Below are 26,031 nucleotides of genomic sequence, written 5' to 3'. Positions count from 1 at the left end.
GGTGGCAATCAAATTAACCAGTACTTCAATGATCTGTGGAAATTCAGTCCACAGACAGTGTGGAAAGACCCGTCTCAGATGTGTTGTACAGGCCATCCGATGATGACCTGTACATTTTACTGATCCTAAAACGGTTAGCTGCTCACGGACACGCACGGACGGACGGACAGGGTGCAAAACATTGTCCCTGCCGTGCCTTCGGCCTGGCGGAAATGATAAGAAATTTAAAATATATATATATATTTGTTGACATATTTGAGCCAGTTTTAAAGTTGTTGAAGCTCTTTCAGCCTCTCTCAGCTATCTTCTTTCTTCTTGTCCTCCTTCAGTGTTTCTGTCCTTTTCTGTCCATCTTTAAACATTGTTCCTTCCTATCCTGTTGAGTGTTGACTGGAACACTGAAAAAGACATGACTAACGTGTGTGTGTGTGTGTGTGTGTGTGTGTGTGTGTGTGTGCGTGTGCGTGCGTGCTGAATTACATAACCCATTGTTTTGGACTGCATGTCAAGAGACCCAGACCAACACAGCACACTGACCATTGTTAGGGACAGACGTAGAGTTCTTTGTGACATTAATATTTCCTAGGAAATGTGATCTTTTTGGTTTGTCCAATCCTATTTTAAAACGTCCATTTGTCATAATTAGTAATGTCAGGCTTTAAGCACGCTGGGCAAGACCTAGCAGGTTGAGCGTCTAAACGGAAGTACCGGAATTTGGCGGAAGTACCACCCAAGGAAACGACGTTGAGGCTTAACAAATCTGTTTACATTACCCGTTGAATGATACGAGTATTGTGATTGGTTGAGAAAGATTGTTTCCGGGGGAAATGGCGTACCACGGAAGTCCTGCTCCTATAGTGCTTGGCAACGTGTCGTCACCACGGGGTGAAATAGCAGATCTACAAGCTCGTAGGGCGGCACCGAGTGCCGCCCTACGAGCTTGTAGATCTGCTATTTTTTGTGAACATTGTGAACATTTTTTAAGCTAACATTTTTAACTCAAATCTTTGCATCTGGGGGGTCCCTGGAACAACATATTTTGAGATATGGGTCCGTGGCCAACTATACATATCATTTTGGGGGTCCTTGACATGAAAACGTTTGAGAACCACTGATATTATAGCAACATAAGTTTATAAACGTTTCTGAGAATTTAGCTATTGCCTGCCAAAAACATTTATAAACGTTTTTGGCAAAAAAAGATTTTTTTTTACATAAAAATATTTATAAAATGTTTCTTTATTTTTTGGGTTTTTCCGTTTTTCCGTTCGTCACAAAGAACCAGGAGATAACATTTTCCAAAAAGTTGCTGCTCCATTCACTTCAATGTTAAAAAATGAACAGACAAAAAAATGTTTTTCTAAGTGCTAGCTTAGAAAACACTGGCAGAGGCTACAGACTGCTCTAGAGAAACTCTGGCAGTTTAAGAGTTAAGACGCAGCATCTCTCTCTCTCTGTTGGCTACGATAGGCATCATGATGGGCATAATGCCCCAGCTTTGGCCTACCCACAGCGACATAGGAGTAGCAATGACCTCACCACCCCTCGTCTCCAACGAGGTGCTGCTTCACGCCAGGGAAAGCAAAGCAATATGCCCACTGAGAAACAAACGGGGGGGGGGAGAGGGGGCCTCCTGTTTTATCCATCTGCCTCAAAACATCTGCCAACGGGATGCTGTGAAGCAATTTACTGTAGACTGGCGGGGCGGCTGGGCTGGTGCTGTGACATTCTTTACTTAAAGTGATTTACTTTGGTTAAAATAAGTGTTAAATAGCTCTATATTCTGATAGTACTCATTGCTATAGAGTGTTTGTTCAGTTAAAGGAGTCTCCCATGTTTCTCCAGCTCTTTATTAACCCATTAAGACCTGAGGCCGCTTCTAAACATTTTCTAAATTCTAACAGTTTTTCGGAAAAAAAAATATTAAAAAAATATTTTCACGATTTTTCAAAAATAGCAGATCTACAAGCTCATAGCGCGGCACTCGGCCGCACTTGATATGGGGGTCCGCGGCCAAATACATATAATCCTTGACATGAAAAAGTTTGAGAACCACTGATATTTTAGCAACATAAGTGTTTCAGACAACCCATAGGATTTAGAAGACATTTGTAGAATCGGCCTCGGGTCTTAATGGGTTAACTGTTTTGCCAATTAGTTGGAGGGCCCACTTGTAATATCCTCACGGCCCACCAGTGGGCCCCCCGGCCCACAGGTTGAGTATCGTATCACTGGCCCTACTGTACTGTACAGGGCCAGCTACGTTGTTGTTGTTGTTGTGTCACCAATGCAAGTATTGGTCAAGCCAAACTGTCCTAACGAGCAGCACAGGGAAACTGGTTACCGGGTAGAATTAGTGACTCTTCCATTTATGGAACGGAGCAGACATTGAGGTTAGAGAGAGTAAGAGGAGTCAAAATGGTGAAAACTTTTTTTCTTTATTTTCTTACATTAACCACTTGAACCCTAGCACAGGGGTCTTCAACAGGGGGTCCGGGACCCCTATTCTGAGGAGAACTTTAGCCAAAAATAGTAGATCTACAAGCACACAACGCCTCGCGCTGCGAGGCGTTGTGCGCTTGTAGATCTGCTATTTTCGGCAAAGTGGTTTAGTATAGGGGGGAAAAAGAGCAGGCTAATTACAGAGTGAAAGGTCAGGTATACTAAGTATGGTTTAGGTGCATGGTTAAATGTCTGGAAATACACATCAACATGAATCCAACATGATAGTGCTGTGAAACAAGTCTATGAAGCTGCCTATGAAATCTATGAAAAAAATAAATATTCTATACAATATATAATGGGGGTCCCTGCTTTATCTCGCTCTCAGTCAAGGGGTCCTTGGCCTGAAAACGTTGAAGACCCCTGCCCTAGCATATCCTGAGGGGAATAATAGACACAAATAGCAGATATCGGCTATTTTTGGCAAAGAGGGGGAAAAAGAGCAGACCAAGTAAAAGTTTTCTAAGTATTGGGGGTTTAAATGGTTAACTGTCTGAAAATACACATTAACATGAATCCAACACAACGCTACACCGTGATATAGTGCTGTCAAACAAGTCTATGAAACTATTATAAGAAATCTATGAACAAGTTTAAAAACACGTTTTATACAATATGTAGTGGGGGGTCCCTGCTTCATCTCTCTCTCAATTAGGGGGGTCTAGCCCCCTCGTTTAGGACATATGAGGTTTCCACCCCGACAGAGACGATATCCACATGAAGGGCGTGAAAACCTGTCTTTACGTTTCAGGTGAAGTGTTCCAGTTGACAGACGGGCCAGCCTTGTGATCAGGTGTTTGTTGTTCAGTAATTCTGATGGTAGCCGTGTGGAGGCTGTTCAGAAATCTGGTGGTCCTGCCCTTGACGGGACTTCCCTCTTTCCCAGGTGTTTCGTCTGTTTGGTTTTGAGGTTAAGTTAATTAGGTTAAGGTAGTGGTTCCCAAACAGTGGGTTGGGTCCCAAACCCATTTTTTATAGATCGCGACTCGCAAGTAAATATCCCTTTTTTTTTACTTATTTAAAATATATATATATATATATATTTCAAAAGATTTTCAATTTCTTTTTTCTTTTTTTTTTCTTCACAATTATTCATAAAAAAAAATCTAAATTAAAACTTTAAAAAAAATAAAAAAATTACAAGCTCCCAAGCCGATTTACAAGCTCACAACGTGTCGTGATGCAGCTATTTTCACTAGTTTGGGTCGCGGGGAAAAAACATCAGCTTTCTCTTTTGGGTCACGACCAAAACAGTTTGGGAACCAGTGGGTTAAGGCATGTTTTCTGTGAGGTTAGGGTTAGGCTTAGCCATATGACCACACCCACCTGGGCGAAACCCCAAAGAAAGAGGGGAGTCCCTGCCCTTGACAGTACGGTATAGGCCTCCCCGCCCGGCCGGCTTAACCGCGGTCGTAGTAGTAGTAGTAGGACGGGTGTGAACAGTCTGTGGCTGGGGGGGGGGGGGGTGGTGCCTGTCCTTGATGATGATACGGTGAACTTTGACCACACTTAGTCTTCTCGTGCATACAGCTCCTAGAGAGAAGCTGCCTACCATTATGTGTCTCTGCCGACCGCACCGTAGCTTCTTCAGTCTAGTCCTCTCATTCGCTTCCCTCTCATTCTCAGCATTCCTGCCATTCCATTTAGACATCGTTGCAGGTGTAACACCCCGGATTTGAACCTTGGTTCTTCTGGGAATTCCCCCCCCCCCCTCTCTTGGCCGTTATGATATATTTAGCTTCTTTTTTTTGAGCTGTCAGGGTTAGTTTACACTGTTACTGTGGACCTGGTACATCCATATGGTCTATGGCTGTCATCGGCCTGTCTAGGGCTGTCATCAACCTTCATTCATGCTTTTTCTGTGTCATTTTAAGATTTCATTGGCTATTCAAAGAATAGCAGATCTACAAGCTCATAGCGCGCACCAAGTGCCGCGCTACGAGCTTGTAGGTATGCGATTTTTTGAAAAATCGTGAAAAATGTGTGCAAATCTTTGAATATATGTTTTAAAGCGAACATTTTTTACTCCGATCTGTGCTTCTGGGGGTCCCTGGGACCCCCAGAACATATTTTGAGATGGGGGGGTCCGCGGCCAAATACATATTTTGGGGGTCCTTGACATGGTAAAGTTGGAGCACCCCTGATATTGCAACATACTTTTAGGATTTAGAAAATATTTTTAAATGTGTATTTGCACATACACATGTGTATGTGTATGTGTATTTACAAGCTCATAGCGTGGCACTCAGTGCCGTGCTATGAGCTTGTAGATCTGCTATTTTTGAATAGCCAAATAAATCTTAAAATGACACAGATGCGACACGCGGCTCTCATCAACCTTCATTCATGTGTTTCTGAAGTCAAGATGGCTGTTTTGCCATAAACACAGCGAACAAGGACAATGTCACAAGACACTGAGGGTACTAGCGGCTAAAACCAGGGAGGGGGGGTTGGTAAGGGTTGTAGTTTTCACATGCACAGATTGATTGCACCCCCACTGGCAGCACTCAGGGCATCACAATTAGGCCCGTCCCAATTATGACATAATCGTCTGATTGCAATGATTTGAGTCATCGCAATCATTTTTTGCACAATTGTTAGACGTTGTTTTCATTCATCTGTGTAAAATCAGGCTGGTTGAGATGAACAGAGACAACAACTAAAAGGTCATGATTGTGACAGCCCTAATCACACATGTATTATAATGTTTGAAAAGCATGATCGTTCCCCTTTTGAGTCTTCGGGATAAGAGCTACAGTACACTTGGATCTCGTCTAGCAGTCTTACACTCTGATCTGCAAACATTTTCTATTTCTTTTTTTAGCGGTGCCAACCGCTCTATACGTGGCTTTGACTCCGTGTCCGTCCGTCCGTCCGTCGTCCGTATGAGCCTGGGATGAGCACGGCAAAGAACAAACACATACAAACACACGCGCACACACAGACACACACACACACACACACACACGCACGTGGACACTGCCTATGTCATCTCTCCTCTCATTGCCCACACGTACCACTGGTTATCAAAGAGGGGTCCAGGGACCCCCAACGTATGTTATGTCCGAGCACGGGATGAGCACGGGATTTTAAACAGCAATAACTCCAGTTCGCAGCATGCCACCAACTCCACATTTGGTATGTGGACTTAGACCACCAATAGGGACGGGCATGAATTGCTGACGTTCTCAAAGAGGGGTACAGGGACCCCCAGCGTCTGTTATGTCCCTCCGCCCGTATGAGCACGGGATGAGCACGGGATTTTAAACAGCTACAACTCCACTTTGCATCATGCCACCAACTCCAACTTTGCAATGTGGACTTAGACCACCAATAGGGACGAGCATGAATTGCTGAAGTTCTCAATGAGGGGTCCAGGGACCCCCTGCCCCCGTATGAGCACGGGATGAGCACGGGATTTTAAACAGCTATAACTCCAGTTTGCAGCATGCCACCAAGTCCACATTTGGTATGTGGACTTAGATTTTTTTTAAACATTCTAACAACACAAATGCTCCCCTGGGCACAAAACATTTATAAACATATTTGAGAACCACTGTTTTAAATAATAATTTTAAAACATTGGAAGCAAGCCAAAATAAGCAAGTACACAATAGAAATAAGCCCCAAAAACCGCAACGCGCAACTACCGATTTTTACAAGCAACTTTACAGAAAAAGAAGCCCAAAGTTGCTTATACTAAGCCGACATGGCAACACTGCCTGAAGCCAACGTGCTGGGAGTGGGAAGGATCAAAGTGCTGGAGCGGATTACTGGAATGGAGTGCTTTAATCGCAGCGTTTTATCGGTCATTTTGCTGAAATCCGATCCGATCCGATCCACATTTTTTCAGTGATATCGAGCCGATATCCGATCAGTAAATCGGATCGCGGCATCTCTAGACTAAGACCACCAATAGGCACGAGCATGCATTGATGACGTTATGAAAGAGGGGTCCAGGGACCCCCAGCGCCCGTATGAGCACAGGATGAGCACGGGATTTTACAGAGCTATAACTCCACTTTGCAGCATGCCAGCAAGTCCACATTTGGTATGTGGACTTAGACCACCAATATGGACCAGCATGAATTGCTCAAGCCCCGCCCCCTCTGTCTTCCCATTGGCTGGCCTTCAAACAGCCATAACTCAAGTTCGCAGCATGCTATGGAGTACAAATTTTGTACATGGACTAAAGCCAGCAATAGGGACTAACTGTCATTACTTAAGCCCCGCCCCCTCTGTCTGCCCATTGGCTGGTCTTTAAACAGCCATCATTCCAGTTTGCAGCATGCTACCAAGAACAAATTTGGTAAGTGGACTCAGACCACCAATAGGGACGAACTGAAATGAGTTAAGGCCCGCCCCAAAGGCACCGCTTCCTTCACACAGGGTGTGATTTTTTTATTGTATTTTTATTTTTGAATAAATAATTGAAATTAAATGAAAAATAGTCACCTACTGTATAATGGCATTCCCAAAATAGGTTGAAAGTGACTAAAATATATATTTTAACCCATTAAGACCTGGAACGCATCTGTGTCACTTCTTGATTTGAGATAAAAAAAAACATTATTTTACACTTTGGCTGTTCAAAAATAGCAGATATACAAGTTCATAGCGCGGCACCAAGTGCCGCGCTATGAACTTGTAGATATGCTATTTTTGAAAAATCTTGAAAATGCGTGCAAATCTTTGTTGTTTAAAGCGAACATTTTTTAACTCAAATCTTTACTTCTGGGGGGTCCAGAAGTAAAGATTTACTTTTTGAGATGTGGGTCGCGGCCAAATACATATCATTTTGGGGGTCCTTGATAGGGCTGAACGATTTTGGGAAAAAATCTAATTGCGATTTTTCTGACCGATATTGCGATTGCGATTTGATTGCGATTTTTTAATAAAAAATAAAATAAAAAAAATCTTAAACATTTTTTTAAAGTCAAGCTTCAGTTTAGTATTCACTGTGTACGTTTAAAAAGTAATTGGAAGTAATGGAACATTACCAAATGGCATACCATTTATTTACTGTTCTAGATTCTAATAAATAAGGATGCGGACTAAAAGATATGAATTGCTTCATTGCTTCCAACATGTATCTTCCAAGTACTTTTTTCCCCATTTATATATTCAAACATTTAGCTGGAATAGAAATAGCTTATTTTTGTAAACAACCCAACATTGAACTTGTTAAGTCATTAACGTATGGCTCAAGAAGAGAAGCTTTTTCTGAAATGAAGTTCAATAAATAAAAATAAAAATAAAATTAAACAAATAATTACCATTTTGTGTAAACAATTCACAGCAGTGAAATAAGTAGGTCTTTCACTTATGGCTCCAGAAGCATATTTACTGATATCCAGTATTTAGTTTATGTTGATTAACATTCAACTAAAATGTAACACTTTTTTGTCTCACAAGCCAAAGTCCTCTCCTACTGTACATTGTATTACTACTACTCCTTGGAAGTGAAAAACTCAGAATACATAACGCAGTGGTGGAAAGTAACCAAGTACATTTACTTAAGTACTGTACTTAAGTACAATTTTTAGGTATTTATACTTCACTTGAGTATTTCTAATTTCCAATACTTTAACTCCTACTCCACTACATCTCAGAGGCAAATATTGTACTTTTACTCCACTACAATTATTTGAGAACTTTAGTGACTAGTTACTTTGCAGATATAAATTATAATATTATAAAACCTACATTAACCACTTTAGCCCTATTTTATACATAGGTAATTTGAAAATAGCCGATCTACAAGCTCACAACTCGACGCGTTGTGAGCTTGTAGATCTGCTATTTTCAAACATAAGTACTTTTGGTACTTTAAGTACATTTTGATACCAATACTTTTGTAGGCCTACTTTTATTCAAGTCAATTTTGAATTTGGGATTTTTACTTGTAACAGAGTACTTCTACATTGCAGTATTGATACTTTTATTTAAGTACAACATTTGAGTACTTTTTCCACCACTGTACATAAGTGACAAAGATACAGTTCATAGTCGCTTCTTTTGTTTTGGGCTTGTTTTCATAGACAGGGTTGCTTATTTCTCTCACAAAACCTGGCAACACTGACCAGGAAGTGCTGTGCATCGTGTTGTTTACATTGGATCACAGCCGTTATATTATACCTCTATGATCACAGCATCCAACAGAAATAGTTTAATAATGATGGGAAAAATATAAGTTACACTTACAGAAACAAACATAGATAGGAGCAACACTACTACTACACTACTTGTGTCGCACCGAAAATAATGTTTTACCGCTACGCGCGACACGGCCGTTCGACAAACTTTAAATACTCGCAGCCGACGGCAATACTCTATGAGAGGGACAGAGCGAGAGAGAGGGGGGGGGGGCGCTGCCCTCTCGCTCCCCTCTCGCTCCCTGTAGAGAGGCAGCCACTCTGGAGAGAAGGAGACAAGTCCCGCGGGTGCTCTGGGATTAATATTAATATTAAAATTATTTATTATGATAAAATAAAAAATAAAAAAATCGCGGCCTTTGCGATTAGCTAATCGCGTGGTTTCAAATCGCGATTTCGGTTTGAAAACGATTAATCGTTCAGCCTTAGTCCTTGACATAAAACAGTTTGAGCACCACTGATATAGAAACATACGTTTTTTCAGAAAACTGTTGGGATTTAGAAGACATTTGTAGAATCGGCTTCAGGTCTCAATTGGCTAAGACTTAGCCCATTGAAAGAGAATATAATTTGCCTCTCTTTTGGGAACTTAGTTTGTAAAAGTACATATATACTGTAGTAAAAAAGAAAAATCACAACTTTTTGTATAGTTGTGTATACTGTCTATTGCAACAATAATGTGTGGTTTTGCCAGGCGCACCTGGACATGTCTCACGTGTGCCTCGGCAAACCGTTTCTGAGAGCCTCCGCTTCGTACCGTTCCGCTGTCACGGCGGTTAAACGTGAAAAGGCTGACAGTAGACAGACTGGGAGCGCCTTCAATCCCTCCTGACTGCTCCTTCTGCCTCCTTCTTCTGTTGCTCACCTGTGTCAGTGTGCAGGGGCGTGGGTGGTGGGAGGCACGTCTATCTATGTGACACCCTAGAGAGAGAGAGACTCACTGCATCAAGGTGACAGCTTCCTCTTCGCTTTCTTTGCACTCTCTCCCATTGTCAACGCTGGGGTCTGACTTTTTTTTTTTCCTCCCCCGTTCCTGGTTGGACCCTTTTCTTTTTGCCTTTGTTTCCACATTCAGCAAACGTAGCCGAGGGTAGTTGTATCTCTGCCCGTCTCTACACACACACACGCACACACACACACACACACACACACACACACACACACACACACACACACATTTGTATTACTATATTTTTGAGGACATCAACATTTTAGGACGGCGATTTTATGAATGCTATTTTTTTTTAAATTGGACATTCTTTACCAGTTTACAATGCGATTACAACGAGTTGTAAGCTTGTAGATCAGCTCCTGTAGTTTCAGTGCACACAACACTGGCGTACAACTAAGTATATTAAGCTTTTCCCTAATTGTAACCTCTTAAAATATATTTGTTACCATAAAACATAGTTGTTTTTTTCTTGTCAGGACCAGAAAAATCTTCCTCACTATGTCTATTTCTCAAATTATACTACACTTGTGGACGACAGTTGGCCCTCACAAGCATAGTAATACAAGTACACACACACACACACACACACACACACACACACACACACACACACACACACACACACACACACACACACACACACACACACACACACACACACTTATTACACTCATTTATTGATCTATTATCATGCAGGTCTTTATGCCCTCTAGTCTGGAGTCCTTTTTTTTGTTGTTGTCTGGACTGGCGGCAAGGACCAGACAAGGACGTGTTTGACTGTCTGTCCCTCCCTCACTGAGTGATACGCTTTTGTGTTATTGATGTGCAAAGGATGAAAGGTGTACTACTGTTCAAAGTGGAGATCATAATGAATGTAGATTTGAATACACCAGAGGGAACTGCTATTCTGCTGCCATGTTGTCACTGTTGTCTGGCCTTCAGCTACGAGTGTGGCACACTCAGTGCCAAGATCACACAGTAGTAGCACAGCCTTGGGTGCAGTTTTTATTTTATTTTTTATTTTTTGAATTAAACAACAAACTAAAACTACTTTGTTAAAGCTAGGGCAAACGGATAACTTCTGATGTTGACAATACAAAGCCCATATCTAGACGACCATATCGGTTGCTTCTTTAACAATAATTATATGGAAATGACTGGGGAATCCGGGAACGCATCTGTCATTTTGTATTTCTTTGCCTATTCAAAAATAGCAGATATACTATCTCATACGGCCAAATACATATCATTTTTGGGGTCCTTGACATGAAAAAGTTTGAGAACCACTGGCCTAAACAAAAAGGCAAGCACACCTGCTTGTTTCTTACCTTATTTACTAGCTGTTTTCTGAATGTTGGCATGGGGAGGATTTAACCGTTCAAACACTAGATTTCTAGAATGTAAACAGCATATCCCACGCTGTTGGGTGGAAACCTTCTATGTCCAAAACCGTAGATTTTCGGGAAATGGGCCGAGAGCTTTCCGAAAGAGTGAAAATAGCAGATGTAATAATTGTGACATGCCTAAGGCCAATTCACAACGCAACCTCCGAACTCAGAGCTAACTGTGGTGTCATGTTATTTCAGGCGAGCTCATTAGGCAAGGGAATTATTGGGCCGCTCGTAATTGACCCGGGGCATGTTTGCGGTTTAGTGACACCAGAGCAGCTACAGTACATTATCGACAGTATGACATTAGCCAAGGCTATTCTGTGTGAGGTGTCAGGCATACTGCAGGCTGTTGGCCCAGGTATTTTAACCCTTTAATATCACTATGAATTGAGTACAAAGGACCCCAATTGAAACAAACCATAGGCTTGTTTCAAACTTCTAAATAAAGTATTCAATCAATCAATCAAAAAAGTTTTTGTCGCATTCCTAAGAGAATGATTTGATGACCGGCAGCCGTTACGGTAGGAGACACAAAGAGTCTCCTTTGTGTCTCCTACCGGAATCATCAAATTATTGGTTTAGGAATGTAACAAAAACAAAAAAAATATCCATGAATTCAAGTCTCCATGGGGTGACTAATTGATAGATTTTTCTTTTTCGGTGAACTGTCCCTTTAACTCATTCAGTGCCCAGCTTATTTATGGAATTTTGGCTCTGAGTGCCACAGCTAAAATTCATTGTAAAAAAAAGTGCTTAGGAGCCGAGATACAGCCTTTTTAAGTTAGAAGTTAAACAAAGAGTGAATGGAGCAGCAAATCTTAAAATCATCATACAGTATCTTGGGTTCTGAACATGTTTTTTTTTTTTTTTCATGATGTCTTTGACGTCATGTGGCACTGGATGAGTTAATGTTGTCATTTTATCAACTGGCCCCTGGCTCCTTGCCATGTTTGTAATGTGGCCCACAGGTTCAGGTATTTGAGTATCCATGGGTTAAAGAGTTGTTACAGACGTGAGGCCACTGATCTGACGATGCAGAGTGAAAGTGAGCAGACGGGAGAGTCTCTTTTCCCGGTGTTTTTTGCTGAAATCTATTCAAAAGTTGGGCCCTACTGTCAGCTTAAAATGTCCTGTCCTTGTCCGTTTTGGAACTCACAGCTGTCAATAGTTAATTGGACGTTGTCTTTCTCAGTCAAACACACACACACACACACACACACACACACACACACACACACACACACACTCACGTTTGTATTAACATTTTTAGTATTTTAGGATGACAATTTCATAAATGCCATTGTTATCTGACTCATATTTAGTTGTGTGCCGGTGTCACAGAGCAAATATAGCGTACAGTATCTATAATCTCACAATGTGTCCCAGACAGTATAAATAAATCAAGCATAACTCTAAAGGTTCTTACACACCGGCGAAAATAGCGAATATACGCAAAATTCGGACTCGTTCCGAATAATTAAAAGACGCTTTTTCGCTTCGCTTTTTCGCTTTTTTGCTCCATGTACGGAGCCATTGACTTTATAAGGTTTAAAAAAAAAACGCATTATTCGCACGAAAAAATCGCCCCGGTGTGTAACAACCTTTAACCTAACCCCCCTAAACCTAACCTATAAATGCCTAAAACTAAACCCAACAGACACCAACCTGAATCTTTTCCCAATTGTAAGCCTAACTCCCCAAATAAGAGCAGAGTAACCATAATAACAACCATTTGTCTTGTGAGGAGGACCAGGGACATTGTCCTCACAATGTCTTATAAACTCAAATTCTACTATGATGATAAATATATAGTACTATACAGGTATTCTGCTATATTTATTCTGGACAGTTGGTACAGTACAGTACAGTGATACATAATTAGTACACATGCATGCGCACAGACAGACAGACAGACAGACAGAGACACACACACACACACACACACACACACACACACACACACACACACACACACACACACACACACACACACACACACACACACACACACACACACACAGTGGTGTAAAGTAACTAAGTACATATTATACTTTTACTCCGCTACAATTATTTGAAAACTTTAAGTTACTAGTTACTTATAGATTTTGATTATTAGGCTATTACAAAACATACATTAACCACTTCAGCCCAATATACATTTCCACCATTTGAAAATAGCAGATCTACAAGCTCACAATGCATCGCGATGTGACGCATTGTGAGCTTGTAGATCTGCTATTTCCAATATAGCAGATCTAAAGTTCAAAAGTTGGGAAATGGGACATTCTGCATAATGAGTACTTTCTACTTTTGGTACTTTAAGTACATTTTGATACCTATACTTTTACTCAAGTAGGTTTTGAATTTCGGACTTTTACTTGTAACAGAGTATTTCTAAACATGGCACTATTGATACTTTTACTTAAGTAAAACATTTGAGTACTTTTACCACCACTGTACACACACACACACACACACACACACACACACACACACACACACACACACACACACACACACACAGACAGACACAGTAAAAGGCAGACTTTCTGCTGTGCGTGACTCTCTCCAATTCTTCCTGTCTAAAAATACCGGGCTGCAGTAGTGGAGCATATGACCCGTCTACACTCACAGTGTGGATCACAGAATTTTAAGAGGGACTTGTGGCTCGTGCAGAATCCATAATGGCTCTGTTTGGTTTTGCTGTTAATTGTCCGTTCATCTCTGGCTCTGCTCAAACACGCTTAGTCACCAGGTTGTAATCCCTATTTCCCTACACCACCTCCGGTTCTCTAAGTGGGGTCCAGGGACCCCCAGGCCAGGGGTCCTTTTTTATAGTGGTTCTCGATTAAATTGGGGTCCCCGGACCCCACTTTGAGTACCACTATAAAAATGGCCTGGTTGTGGTGGCCCACCAGTTCATTAACCCATTAAGACCTGGAACTGTATCATTTTTAGATTTGAGCTAAAAAGCATTATTTTACACTTTGGGCTATTCAAAAATAGCAGATATACAAGCTCATAGCGCGGCACCGAGTGCCGTGCTACGAGCTTGTAGATCTGCTATTTTTGAAAAATCGTGAAAATGTGTGCAAATCTTTGAATATATATATTTTTAAAGCGAACATTTTTAACTCAAATCTTTGCTTCTGGGGGTCCCTGTAACAAAATATTTTGATGGGGGTCCGCGGCAAAATACATATCATTTTGGGGGTCCTTGACATGAAAAAGATTGAGAACCACTGATATAGAAACATACGTTTTTCAGAATACTGTTGACATTTAGGAGACATGTAGAATCGGCTTCAGGTCTCAATGGGTTAAGTAAATATAATTATTACGAGAAAAATTGTTATTGTGTGTGTAGGATAAACATCATGGACATGATGAGAAACTAGGTGTCGAAATGACTAAGCTTTTTGTTGTTGTATTCAGTGGTGAAAAAAGAATAAAATTCAAATTTAAAATTTAAAATGTAATTTGAGTAAAAGTACAAAAATATTGGCATCAAAATGTACTTAACCCATTCAGGGCGGGAACCCCTATTTGTAACTATACCTTTCAAGATGTAGTTGTTGCTATGTACTAGGGGTGTGCCGATACACTAATTTCACGATACACGATATTGGGCTCACGATATCGATACGATACGATGTATGGCACTTTTTTATTATGAAAATATGTGTGTGTGTGTGTGTGTGGGTATATATATATATATATATATATATATATATATATTCAAAATAATTTTTATTCAAAATGTTTTTGTGACAATACATATCGTCACGAAAACGTGTCACGATATATCGTGGGACGATATAGAAAATACTCCAGTAAAGTAAAAGTACCTGAGAATTGTACCTGAAAAGTACAGTACTTCCACCACTGCTTGCATGTATTGCACATTTTATTGTTGAACCTATGCAGTTTTCTCAGTTAACACAGACACTTTTTAGCACTTCAGACACTTCTAGGTTGTTTAGTTTAGTGTTTTTTGTGGCGTCTGCTTAACACCTCATCCAGTGTGCACTTTGTTACATTGCATAAGCCCTGTCGGGTCTGCTCTGACACTTTACAACACAGACACTGGAGGAGAATAAGAATAATAAGAAGATGTTCCTGTATGCCAACGTGTTCTCACTATTTTGGGAACCTGTTGACATAACCACAAACAATTCCTTTCATTGAGGAGCTGCTGCATCACAAGTCATTTGAAAGTGAATCATATTTACCTCTCTGGCACCGTTACTGTATATCAAGAGATGTGCAAGTATTAAAAAACCCTGATTTAATTCCAGTCACCTCGTCACATCTAAGAGATGATCAGGTTCTCATGACGTAGCTAAGAGCTAGGCTACATTTTGACAAGGATAACTATGGTGAATAAAGAAGGCACTGGAGCCTTTTTCTTTAACCCATTAAGACCTGAAGCCGATTCTACAAATGTCTTCTAAATCCCAACAGTATTCTGAAAAAAGAAACGTATGTTTCTATATCAGTGGTTCTCAAAGTTTTAAATGTCAAGGACCCCCAAAATGATACGTATTTGACCGCCGACCCCCATCTCAAAATATTTTGTTCCCTGGGACCCCCCAGAAGCAAAGATTTGAGTTAAAAATGTTCGCTTTAAAACAATATACTGTATATTCCAGGATTTGCACACATTTTCACGAGCTTGACACAAAGTACGTCAACGAAACATTTTGAAAGTATAAGTGCTAACCCTGAGTCACCCAGAACTCAGGGTTAGCACAGTACTACCTCCTGAGTCCTGAGTAGGGCCCAAAATGAGGTTATGAGAACCTTATGTGAAACCGAGCCATGGTGTATGGAAACAACAACACTTTACACACCACCACGGCATGGTTCACTCCAAATAATCACGCTCCAGCTTCCCCTCCCACAGCTGAATGTGTTTGTATGGACACTGCCCGAGTTAGTCCTGATGTCTCATGAGTATTGTTACGACCCTGTTATAGGTCTAGGGCACAGGGAGTAACAAAACACGATGGTATGGTGCAAAGAAAAGTGATTTATTTACATTAAGGTGATTTGACAATAATTGAATTTCAGAAGGGACCAAGACATAGGGAGGCAGGGCAGTGCCAGTGATTACAAAAACCTTTAAACTAATAACTCAAGTGTGTTAAAGCTTACCTACCTAATCTAATACAGAAATAAGGGAATAACCCAAAACAAACCTAACTTAACTTACTACACTAAATAAACTAACAAAATACAGAATTGGCACATACCCTCTTACTGATGTTTCTAGACAGCATATAGGTACCCTACATGTGTGCAAAATGTAGCCTCCCCAATCTTACCTTGCCTACCCTTGTCATAAAGGTCAAACATGGTCTGAGACTGAATAACATGCCCAAGCCTGGACATGCATAGATGCAAAGAGAGAGAGAGAGTACTACAGGTGAACAGCAGCCAGCTTAAATAGTGAATCAGACAGTCATGATTGGTCCACAGTAGCTTGAGAAGTCCCCACCAATCGACCACTGGTAACTGAAGGTGCTCTCTGATTGGCCCACCACGCTGGAGAGCCACGGACCAATAGAATGGACAGAGAACTGGATGCCATCAGCCAATCATAGGTCGGGAATGGCACACTAGATTTGCATAGAACAGGACACAGTCAGTTGTCTGGCATGACACACTAAACTTGCATAGGACAGGACACATTACATACAGTACATACCATGGGATGTAACATCCCCACCCTTTAAAGAACAAACTTCAGTTTGTTTACCAAGTTTAACAAGTTTAAGTTAAACACGAGACAAAGCATCGGCTATTACATTTTCAGATCCCTTCTTATGCTTAATATCAATGTTGTATTCCTGTAGTACCAGAGCCCAGCGCATGAGTCTCTGGTTATGGTTATACATGCGTGACAGAAAAACTAAGGGATTATGATCAGTGTATACCGTAACAGGAAGGGGACTGGATCCAACATACACATCAAAATGTTGGAGAGCCAGCAAAAGAGCTAAGGCTTCCTGTTCGATGGTGGCATAGTTCACCTGATACTTGTCAAACTTTCGTGAAAAGTAACCAACTGGATGATCCACGCCGTCCAGTTTCTCCTGCAGCAATACTGCACCAGCACCCACACCACTAGCATCCACTTCCAACTTAAAGGGACGCGTGAAGTCAGGAGCAGAAAGTACAGGAGCATTACATAGCAAACTCTTGATGCTTTCGAAGGCATGCTTGCAATCACTGGTCCAAATAAAGGACTGGGTAGGACTGAGTAAATTAGTTAAGGGATGGGCTACAGTAGAAAAGTTCTTACAAAAACTCCTGTAATACCCGGCCACGCCTAGAAAACGGCGTAACTCACGCCTTGTTGTGGGAGCAGGATATTTTAACATGGCTGAGACTTTGGCCTCTACAGGCCTTACCTGACCCTGACCCACTTCTCTCCCTAAATAGGTGACGGTAGCTTTACCAAACTCGCACTTAGCAAGATTTATGGTCAAAGAGGCTTGTGCTAAACGTTTGAACACCAACCTCAATGTCTCCATATGTTCCTCCCACCCAGAAGAGTACACCAGCAGGTCGTCAAGATATGCGTTGCAATTTGGCACATTACTTAAGACAATGTTGACTAGCCGTTGGAAGGTGGCAGGAGCATTCCGCATTCCAAACGCCATGACGGTGTACTGTAGGAAGTAATCAGGAGTGGCAAAAGCAGAGATTTTAGAAGCACGCTCAGTTAAGGGAACCTGCCAGTATCCTTTTAACAGATCTAATTTTGTCACATACTTAGCAGAACCAATGTTGTCTATGCAATCTTCCATCCGCGGTAGCGGGTAAGAATCAGGGACAGTTACAGCATTTACTCTACGGTAATCTGTAATAAACCTTGGGGACCCATCAGACTTCAACTGGACTAGACAGGGGGAACTCCAAGGACTAGAGCTGGGTTCAGCAAGCCCATGTTGTAACATATACTCAACCTCCGCTTTCATCGATGCTCTCTTGGTGGGATTGGCACGATAATGGTGTTGTTTAATGGGAGCAGCATTACCCACATCTATATCATGTTCCAACACTGTGGTCTGGGAAGGAATGTCACCAAAGAGCACAACATACTCATTAACTAAGTCAACCACATCTTTTTGTTGATCCTCTCTCAAATGGGTCAAATGGTGGGATAACACAGTTAGCATCTCTGAATTTGGTAATCTTACACTAGTATTACCCACCTTCAACTCAATTTCATCACTGACCTGAGGCTCAACAATGATAGTTGACATTTGACAAACAGCAACCGGGTCAAGAGAACACACTGGACTGGAACCGGTTTCCCTGGAGTGATAGAGCTTCAGCATGTTAATGTGACAAACCCGGCTCTTACGTCTTCGCTCAGGTGTATGGAGGACATAGTCTGTCTCGCTGAGCTTTTCCTGAATGATGTAAGGGCCAGTAAAACGAGCTGATAAAGCAGAACCAGGGATGGGGAGCAAAGCTAGAACTTTATCCCCAGGCTTAAACGATCGGGACACTGCAGAACGGTCATAATGCTGCTTCATGGTAGTTTGAGCACTGGCCAGAGACTCTTTTGCCAAAGTACAGGCTTTGTGTAGCCTTTCCTTAAACTGACTGACATATTCTAGTACACTCTGACCAGAGGATCCAGTACTTAACAACAGTTTGTCTTTCAATACCTTAAGGGGACCACGGACAGTGTGCCCAAAGACTAACTCGGCAGGACTAAACCCTGTGGACTCCTGCACAGTTTCACGAGCAGCGAACAACACAAAAGGTATCCCCTCATCCCAATTGTTACCATTCTCCAGACAGTACTTGCGCAGCATTGATTTAAGAGTCTGGTGCCAGCGTTCCAGAGCCCCCTGGCTTTCTGGGTGGTAGGCACTCGAAGTTACATGTACTATGCCCAGCGACTCTAAAACCTGTTTAAAGACCTTGGACTGAAAATTCGTACCTTGATCAGATTGCACAAGTTTTGCTAGGCCAAAAGTAGAGAAGAATTTGGTCAGGGCTTTAATAACTGATCTAGCTGTAATGTTGCGGAGGGGAACTGCTTCAGGAAATCGAGTAGCAGCACACATGCATGTAAGAAGGAACTGATTTCCAGACCTGGTTCTGGGCAACGGACCAACACAGTCTATTACAATGCGCTCAAAGGGTTCGCCCATTACTGGAATAGGACACAAAGGAGCAGGCGGAATGACTTGATTTGGTTTCCCAATAATCTGGCATGTGTGACAGCTACGGCAAAATTTAGCAACATCGGACTTTAGGCCAGGCCAAAAGAAGTGACGGAGGATACGGTTGTATGTTTTTGTTATGCCAAGATGACCTGACCATGGATTCTCATGCGCTATGGACAACACCTGATCACGGTACATTGAAGGCACAACAATTTGGTACACACCACCCCAGTCTAGTTTCTCTGTTACTGATGGTGACCATCTCCTCAGCAACATACCCTTATCAAGGAAGTAGGCAGGGTTTTTTTCATTTGCCACACTCTGGCTCACCACAGCAGCAAAACAATTTGCAAGGCTCGGGTCAGCCTGTTGTGCACCAATGAGCTTCTCTCGAGTGGCAGGTATTGAGAGCTCAGTATCTGCTGTGGTGTCACCCCTGCCATTTCCCCCAACACCCTGTGAAGGCGCTACACCACCCACAGAAGACTCCTCCCCGGCAAGCAATGGCATCAACACAGTGTCAAACAGGGGGATCTCCTTTTTCCACTTTTTAGACTGGGAGCGAGTGAGCACACAAGCTGGAAATATATTTGGGAAAGAGATCTCAAGATCATCCGCTTCAATGCTGTTTGGAACGTGATCATATACTTCCAGGGTAGGAGTCACCTTACCTCCGGCAATGTCATTACACAGTAAGAACTCCACCCCCTGTACAGGCAACTCTGCGCACACAGCCACATTAAAGAATCCAGTGATCATCTTGGACCTAACAAAAACACGATGCAATGGCATTGGCACCAATCCCATCTCTATTCCCTGGACTATCGCACTAGCCCCACAGCCCGTTTCAGGTGTAAGGGGCAGAACCCTTGTGAGCATAACAGACTGTGCCCCACCTGTATTTCTTAAGATACGGATGGGTTGCTCATTACTTGAATCTCCCGTAAGAGATACAAACCCATCAGACATAAATGGCTTGAAACAAGCATCTGGGATCTCGTCAATGCTACTTGTAGCTGGGGAGGGAACGGTTTTAATTAATCCCACACCCTTTTGCTGGTTAGAACCCTGAGACTGTTGCTGTTCCTTGCGCTTTCGGGTTAAACAATTACCAATAACATGACCCTTTCTGTGGCAGTAGAAACACTCTCGCTCCTCTCTGGATCGTGTCCCGGGAGGTGGTGAAAATTTACGCTGAGACACATTAGTGGTACGGGACCCTGCTGACTTTTCAGGTGACCCATTCTGAACCTTAGTTGGGCGGGACATGGCAGACCTTTCAGGTGACCAACTGCGAAACACACTCTTGTGAGTGAGCACAAACTCATCAGCTGAGATAGCAGCTTGATGCAAAGTAGTGACCTTCTGTTCATTCAAGTAGGTTACAACGCGTTCTGGAAGACACTGCTTGAACTCTTCCAGTAACATCATCTCTCGAAGGGAATCGAAACCTGATACCGTACAGGCTGTACACCATTTATCAAAAAATGTGCATTTCTCCCTAGCAAATTCACCATAGGTTTGACTGGAACCTTTTCTGAGATTTCTGAACTTCTGCCGGTAGGCTTCTGGTACCAATTCATAGGCACGCATAATGGCAGCCTTTACAGAGTCATATTTCAAACTGTCCTCAAGAGGAAGAGCAGCAATTACTTCTTGAGCTTTACCAGAGAGCTTACATTGCAACATGATAGGCCAAACCTCAGGTGGCCACTGGAGAGCTGCCGCAATGCGCTCAAACACACTGAAATATGAGTCAACTTCATTTTCACGAAATAGTGGCACCAATGAAATGTTCTTACTCACATTGAAAGACTGTGGAACTGAAGGAGGAGAAGTGGGAAGACCAGACCCAACAGAAACCGATGGGATGGTAGGACCAACTGGACCAGAGATGTTGATAGGCTGAGCTGGCACACTTGACGCAACATTACCAAACCCATGCTGGGCTTCTAACTGATGTTTGTGCATCTGAACAGCTTTTTCTGCTTCCACCTCAAGTCTACGTATCTCTAGTTTTAACTCTGCTTCGCGTTTGCTTTTCCTTTCATCTGCTTCTATTTGGAGACGGGCCAACCGGACTTTGAGTTGTGGTTCATCCTCAGGAGAGAAAGGCTCATACTTTGAGCGCGTACCAGGAGATTTTCCCTTCTCCTCAGGAGCAGGAGGACTTGGCGTCCCTAACAGTATACCACCCTCTGCCATAGGACTTCCCTCAGTAGTGAGAGACACTGCAAACAATTTAGACACAATCACTGTTCTGATCTCCGTCTTATTGTCTTGTTTAGCAGTAGGTAACTTGTAGTAAGCAGCTATTTGCAACAGTTCATCTTTACGACATTTGTCTAGTACCTCTAATGTTGGATTAGCTGCAAACTGGTCAATATCGAAGGTTACCATTATCCCTCAACCTGATTATCAATGGTAATTCACCAGTTATTATTGCACCACTAGTCAAATCACCAATGTCAATAAATTCACTTTACGGGAAAATTTTATCCCGGACGAGCCCCCATCTGTTACGACCCTGTTATAGGTCTAGGGCACAGGGAGTAACAAAACACGATGGTATGGTGCAAAGAAAAGTGATTTATTTACATTAAGGTGATTTGACAATAATTGAATTTCAGAAGGGACCAAGACATAGGGAGGCAGGGCAGTGCCAGTGATTACAAAAACCTTTAAACTAATAACTCAAGTGTGTTAAAGCTTACCTACCTAATCTAATACAGAAATAAGGGAATAACCCAAAACAAACCTAACTTAACTTACTACACTAAATAAACTAACAAAATACAGAATTGGCACATACCCTCTTACTGATGTTTCTAGACAGCATATAGGTACCCTACATGTGTGCAAAATGTAGCCTCCCCAATCTTACCTTGCCTACCCTTGTCATAAAGGTCAAACATGGTCTGAGACTGAATAACATGCCCAAGCCTGGACATGCATAGATGCAAAGAGAGAGAGAGAGTACTACAGGTGAACAGCAGCCAGCTTAAATAGTGAATCAGACAGTCATGATTGGTCCACAGTAGCTTGAGAAGTCCCCACCAATCGACCACTGGTAACTGAAGGTGCTCTCTGATTGGCCCACCACGCTGGAGAGCCACGGACCAATAGAATGGACAGAGAACTGGATGCCATCAGCCAATCATAGGTCGGGAATGGCACACTAGATTTGCATAGAACAGGACACAGTCAGTTGTCTGGCATGACACACTAAACTTGCATAGGACAGGACACATTACATACAGTACATACCATGGGATGTAACAAGTATCCTTCTTCTCCTCTCTGTCTCCAGATCTGCACCAATATATTCCGGACTCTTCCACCAAGTGACAACCCCGATTTTGACCCAGAGGAAGACGAGCCAACGCTGGAGGCTTCATGGCCTCACATACAAGTAAGACTATGAAAACACTTTATTCTTTTTTGCACAGTTGTCAAAAATGTCGTACTGGAAAAAAAAGAGTTGACAGTAGAGCTCTTCACGAGATCCGGATCCGTGTTTTACCATAATCACTCGGACCCGGGTTGGTTCCGGTTCCATTGTCTCGGATTGTATCATTACTAGAAATTCGGGCCGCATAACCAGAACCTTCTAGAGTTTGACACCTATGTGCCACTGACGTGGCGGGGGCGAAGGGCTCGCTTCTTTTGGGCTTGTTTTCATAAACCTGGTTGCTTGTTTCTCTCGCTAAACCTGGCAACTGTTGAAAAGCAACACACAGACTGCATGGGGCCGCACACAGAAATGTTGTTTATAACTTGGTTAGAAAATAATTCTTAAATTCACTGGGCCGTCCGGGTCCGTCATTTTGGACCCGTGAAGAGCTCTAGTTCAGCGGTTTTCAACCTTTTTCGCGTCAAGGACCCCCAAATTGACACATATTAGCCCACGGACCCCCCATTTGAAAAGATATGCCAGGGACTCAACCATTTAGGTTTATCGGGGGTCCCAATCTACACTGTATCACCATCATCAGTGTTCATTTAACTCTCAGAGTTACAGACATATAAGGGTCAATTTGGTTACTAACTATTAATTTGGCTGGGGGACCCCCTGGAACCCCGTCAAGGACCACTGGTGGTCCCCGGACCACTGATTGAAAACCCCTGCTCTAGTTGACAGTCACACACATCCCTTGTGCGACAAAGTATAAATGAGCTTTCATAACTTCAGCTGGTTTGGCTGTGGTGTAGGATGTGTTTTTCTCATTAACTTTTCGTTTTTGCTTCTATATCCACAGCTCGTCTATGAGTTTCTCCTGCGCTTCCTGGAGAACCCAGATTTCCAGCCGAGCATGGCAAAGCGCTACATTGATCAGAGGTTTGTTCTTCAGGTAAGTGTCTTCATTGCATTAAGCTCTTTTCTTGCTGAGCCGGTGTGATTTAACATGGCGCCGGCGTCTGCACTCTTGAGTGGAGTTGTTGTTATGCCAAATGACTTGCATTAGCAAGTCATTCCTCTTGCGTCAGTACAGGCCACTCTCAGGCTTCAGCTTCACCTTTTGCAATATGAACGCATTATCTTATCTTATCTTACTATCTTACTATCTTATCTTAGTACTATATGACTACTATGACTATGTTTTAGGCATCTTACCTCACCTCGATCAGTGATCAGTGGACTCTTGGCTTGATTGATTCTCTGATTCGCCTATCAGACCCTCAGCCTGATCTGGCAGGTTGCCATAGCAACCAGATACAGGAAGTCTGACCTCTTTATCACATGACCGAGGTTGGGAGGTTGGGACTAGAGGTTAGGGCCGCAAAGCAAAGCGGGGAGGGAGGAGAGGAGGAGAGGAGAGAAGCCGAGAGGAGAGGCCAGAGGGGCCGGACTTCGCCGGTTCGCTGGTCATCAAAATTGGCTCAATCATTTTTTGGGTGAACTATCCCTTTAACCCTATAAACTTCATGGAGCAGAGCCCCCCCCCCCAGGGGTCTCTACTTGGTGCCCTCTTTGCCAAAACGAACTGATCTACGAGCTCACAACGTGTTGTGTCGCGACGCGTTGTAGACTTGTAGATCGGTTATTTCCGGCGAATGTCCACCTATTATGACATGCGCAGAATAGGGATGCTATGCTAGAGTTCATGTGGTTAAAACAGCAGAAGAAATGCAAGAGACAGCCAGACTCTATCTACCTAAAAGACACACTCATGGGACAACATGGCTGCTCTGCTCTGAGTCTTGAATGACTTTCTTAGTGGCTGTTGTAGGCTGGCTGTTATTCAGATATCTTGAGTCCTGTGACAAAGCTTAAGAACATTTATTTTCTGTTACTTAACAATGGACAGAAAAAAACATACTGAATTCCGGCCCCACACGATGACATGATGAGATGACTTTATTTAAGTGGAGCTGGGGGCTGTGCCTGGCTTGGCATTTCACGACAGCCCACCCAGGGGACAAGAGAGAGTTGTTTTATTTTTGGCCCGGACCAGTGAGGCCAGCAGTGTAGACTGAATATTGACTGTGATGACTGAGTGATGAAGTCACAGCTTTGGTTCGATCAATTGGCCCTAATGGCTGAGACACCGGCCCCACCGACCTGTAGTGTCTAGGTCCAGTGTTGATTTTGACAGCAAATTTTGATTTAGTTTTTAGTCTTTTGAATAAAATTCTGTTTTAGTCATATTTTAGTCATCTGAAATGTTTTAGTATTCGTCTAGTTTTAGTCGTCTAAATATCATAAGATTTTAATCGACTAAGTCTACAGTTGATTTAGTCGACTAAAATGTATGTTGGCGGTGCCTTGATGGCGTCGTAATGGCTGATTTTACACTTGGTTGCGCTCTGAAAATAGCCGATCTACAAGCTCTCAACGTGTCGCTTGTAGATCGGCACAACCAAGCATAAAATGACTTGTCTTTTAGTTCTACTGGATCTCTTCTCCACTAGTCCCTCACTAACATTTTAGTCTAGTTTTTATTTGTTGACGAAATTGTCAGTTTTAGTCATCATATCTTAGTTTTTATTTTAGTTTTTGTTTAGTTTTCGTCAGTGATTAAAAGGTAGTTGATGAACATTTTTCGTCATAGTTTTAGTCGACGAAATCAACACTGTCTGTGAATGAGAAATTGGTTGCAGAACCTGCAGTACATGGCCGTTGTGAGGTGTGAGTCGTATCACCCCAGTGGTTCTCTTAACTTTTTTTCAAGTCAAGGACCCCCAAATTGACGTGTATTTGTCAAAAATAGCAGGTGTAGCTCGCAGCGTGGCACAAAGTGACGTGCTGTGAGCTTGTGATCTGATATTTTTATCTCCAGTATGATCGATCCCCTGATGGTTGCTAATCACGGAGGGTTTCACTATGCTTCTGTGAAGAAAAAAATATCACGTTATTCCTGGTTCTGTGTAAAAAAAATAATCAAAAATGACGTTTTAAAACATCTTTGGCAGGCAATGTGTTAAGAGGACCACAATGGAAATAAGCCTTAGGGCTTTATTGTGTTTTTTTATCCTCTGTGATATTGTTTCTGCTGTATGTACGGAAGTGCTGATATGCTCTTTCCTATTATCACCAAATAAATTCATTCATTCAACTCAACTTTCAGGGACCTCTTCCCTGGGGTTTTTGTGCATTGTCATTTTCGATAACGTCTTGAAGGAAGTGACCGAATTTGTTCCCGTTCACCACAAAAGACAAGGGTTGGATTGGGTTAAGTCCCTGTGACATACTAGCGTCATGTCCAGGGGGTGTGCTTGTACATCAAGCTGCCTCACGCTAAGGGAACAGGAGATAGGCTCCTGCCCTCTACGGGCCTCAGGGCTCGGCAAAGGCTTACTTACTACTTACACAAAAGGCCGAATCACTTCGAACAAAT

At 42.4% G+C, this 26,031-nt stretch overlaps 1 protein-coding gene across 2 annotated transcripts in view; it reads left to right on the top strand.

Annotated features, from left to right (window-relative positions):
• The window catches only part of ppp2r5a (protein phosphatase 2, regulatory subunit B', alpha isoform), a 98,148-nt gene that overhangs the window by 49,581 nt on the left and 22,536 nt on the right, over nucleotides 1–26,031 (top strand). For both annotated transcript variants that reach the window (XM_084083103.1, XM_084083104.1), the window contains exons 3-4: nucleotides 22,503–22,604; nucleotides 23,452–23,544. In XM_084083103.1, coding sequence (XP_083939229.1) covers nucleotides 22,503–22,604; nucleotides 23,452–23,544 — 195 coding nt within the window. The remainder of the gene's footprint in view (nucleotides 1–22,502; nucleotides 22,605–23,451; nucleotides 23,545–26,031) is intronic.

Source organism: Gymnoscopelus microlampas, assembly GCF_963454915.1.
Source record: "Gymnoscopelus microlampas genome assembly, chromosome: 16".
NCBI classification, from domain to species: Eukaryota; Metazoa; Chordata; class Actinopteri; order Myctophiformes; family Myctophidae; genus Gymnoscopelus; species Gymnoscopelus microlampas.
Note: the sequence above shows the minus strand (reverse complement) of the source record. Positions and strands in the feature narration are given on the sequence as shown.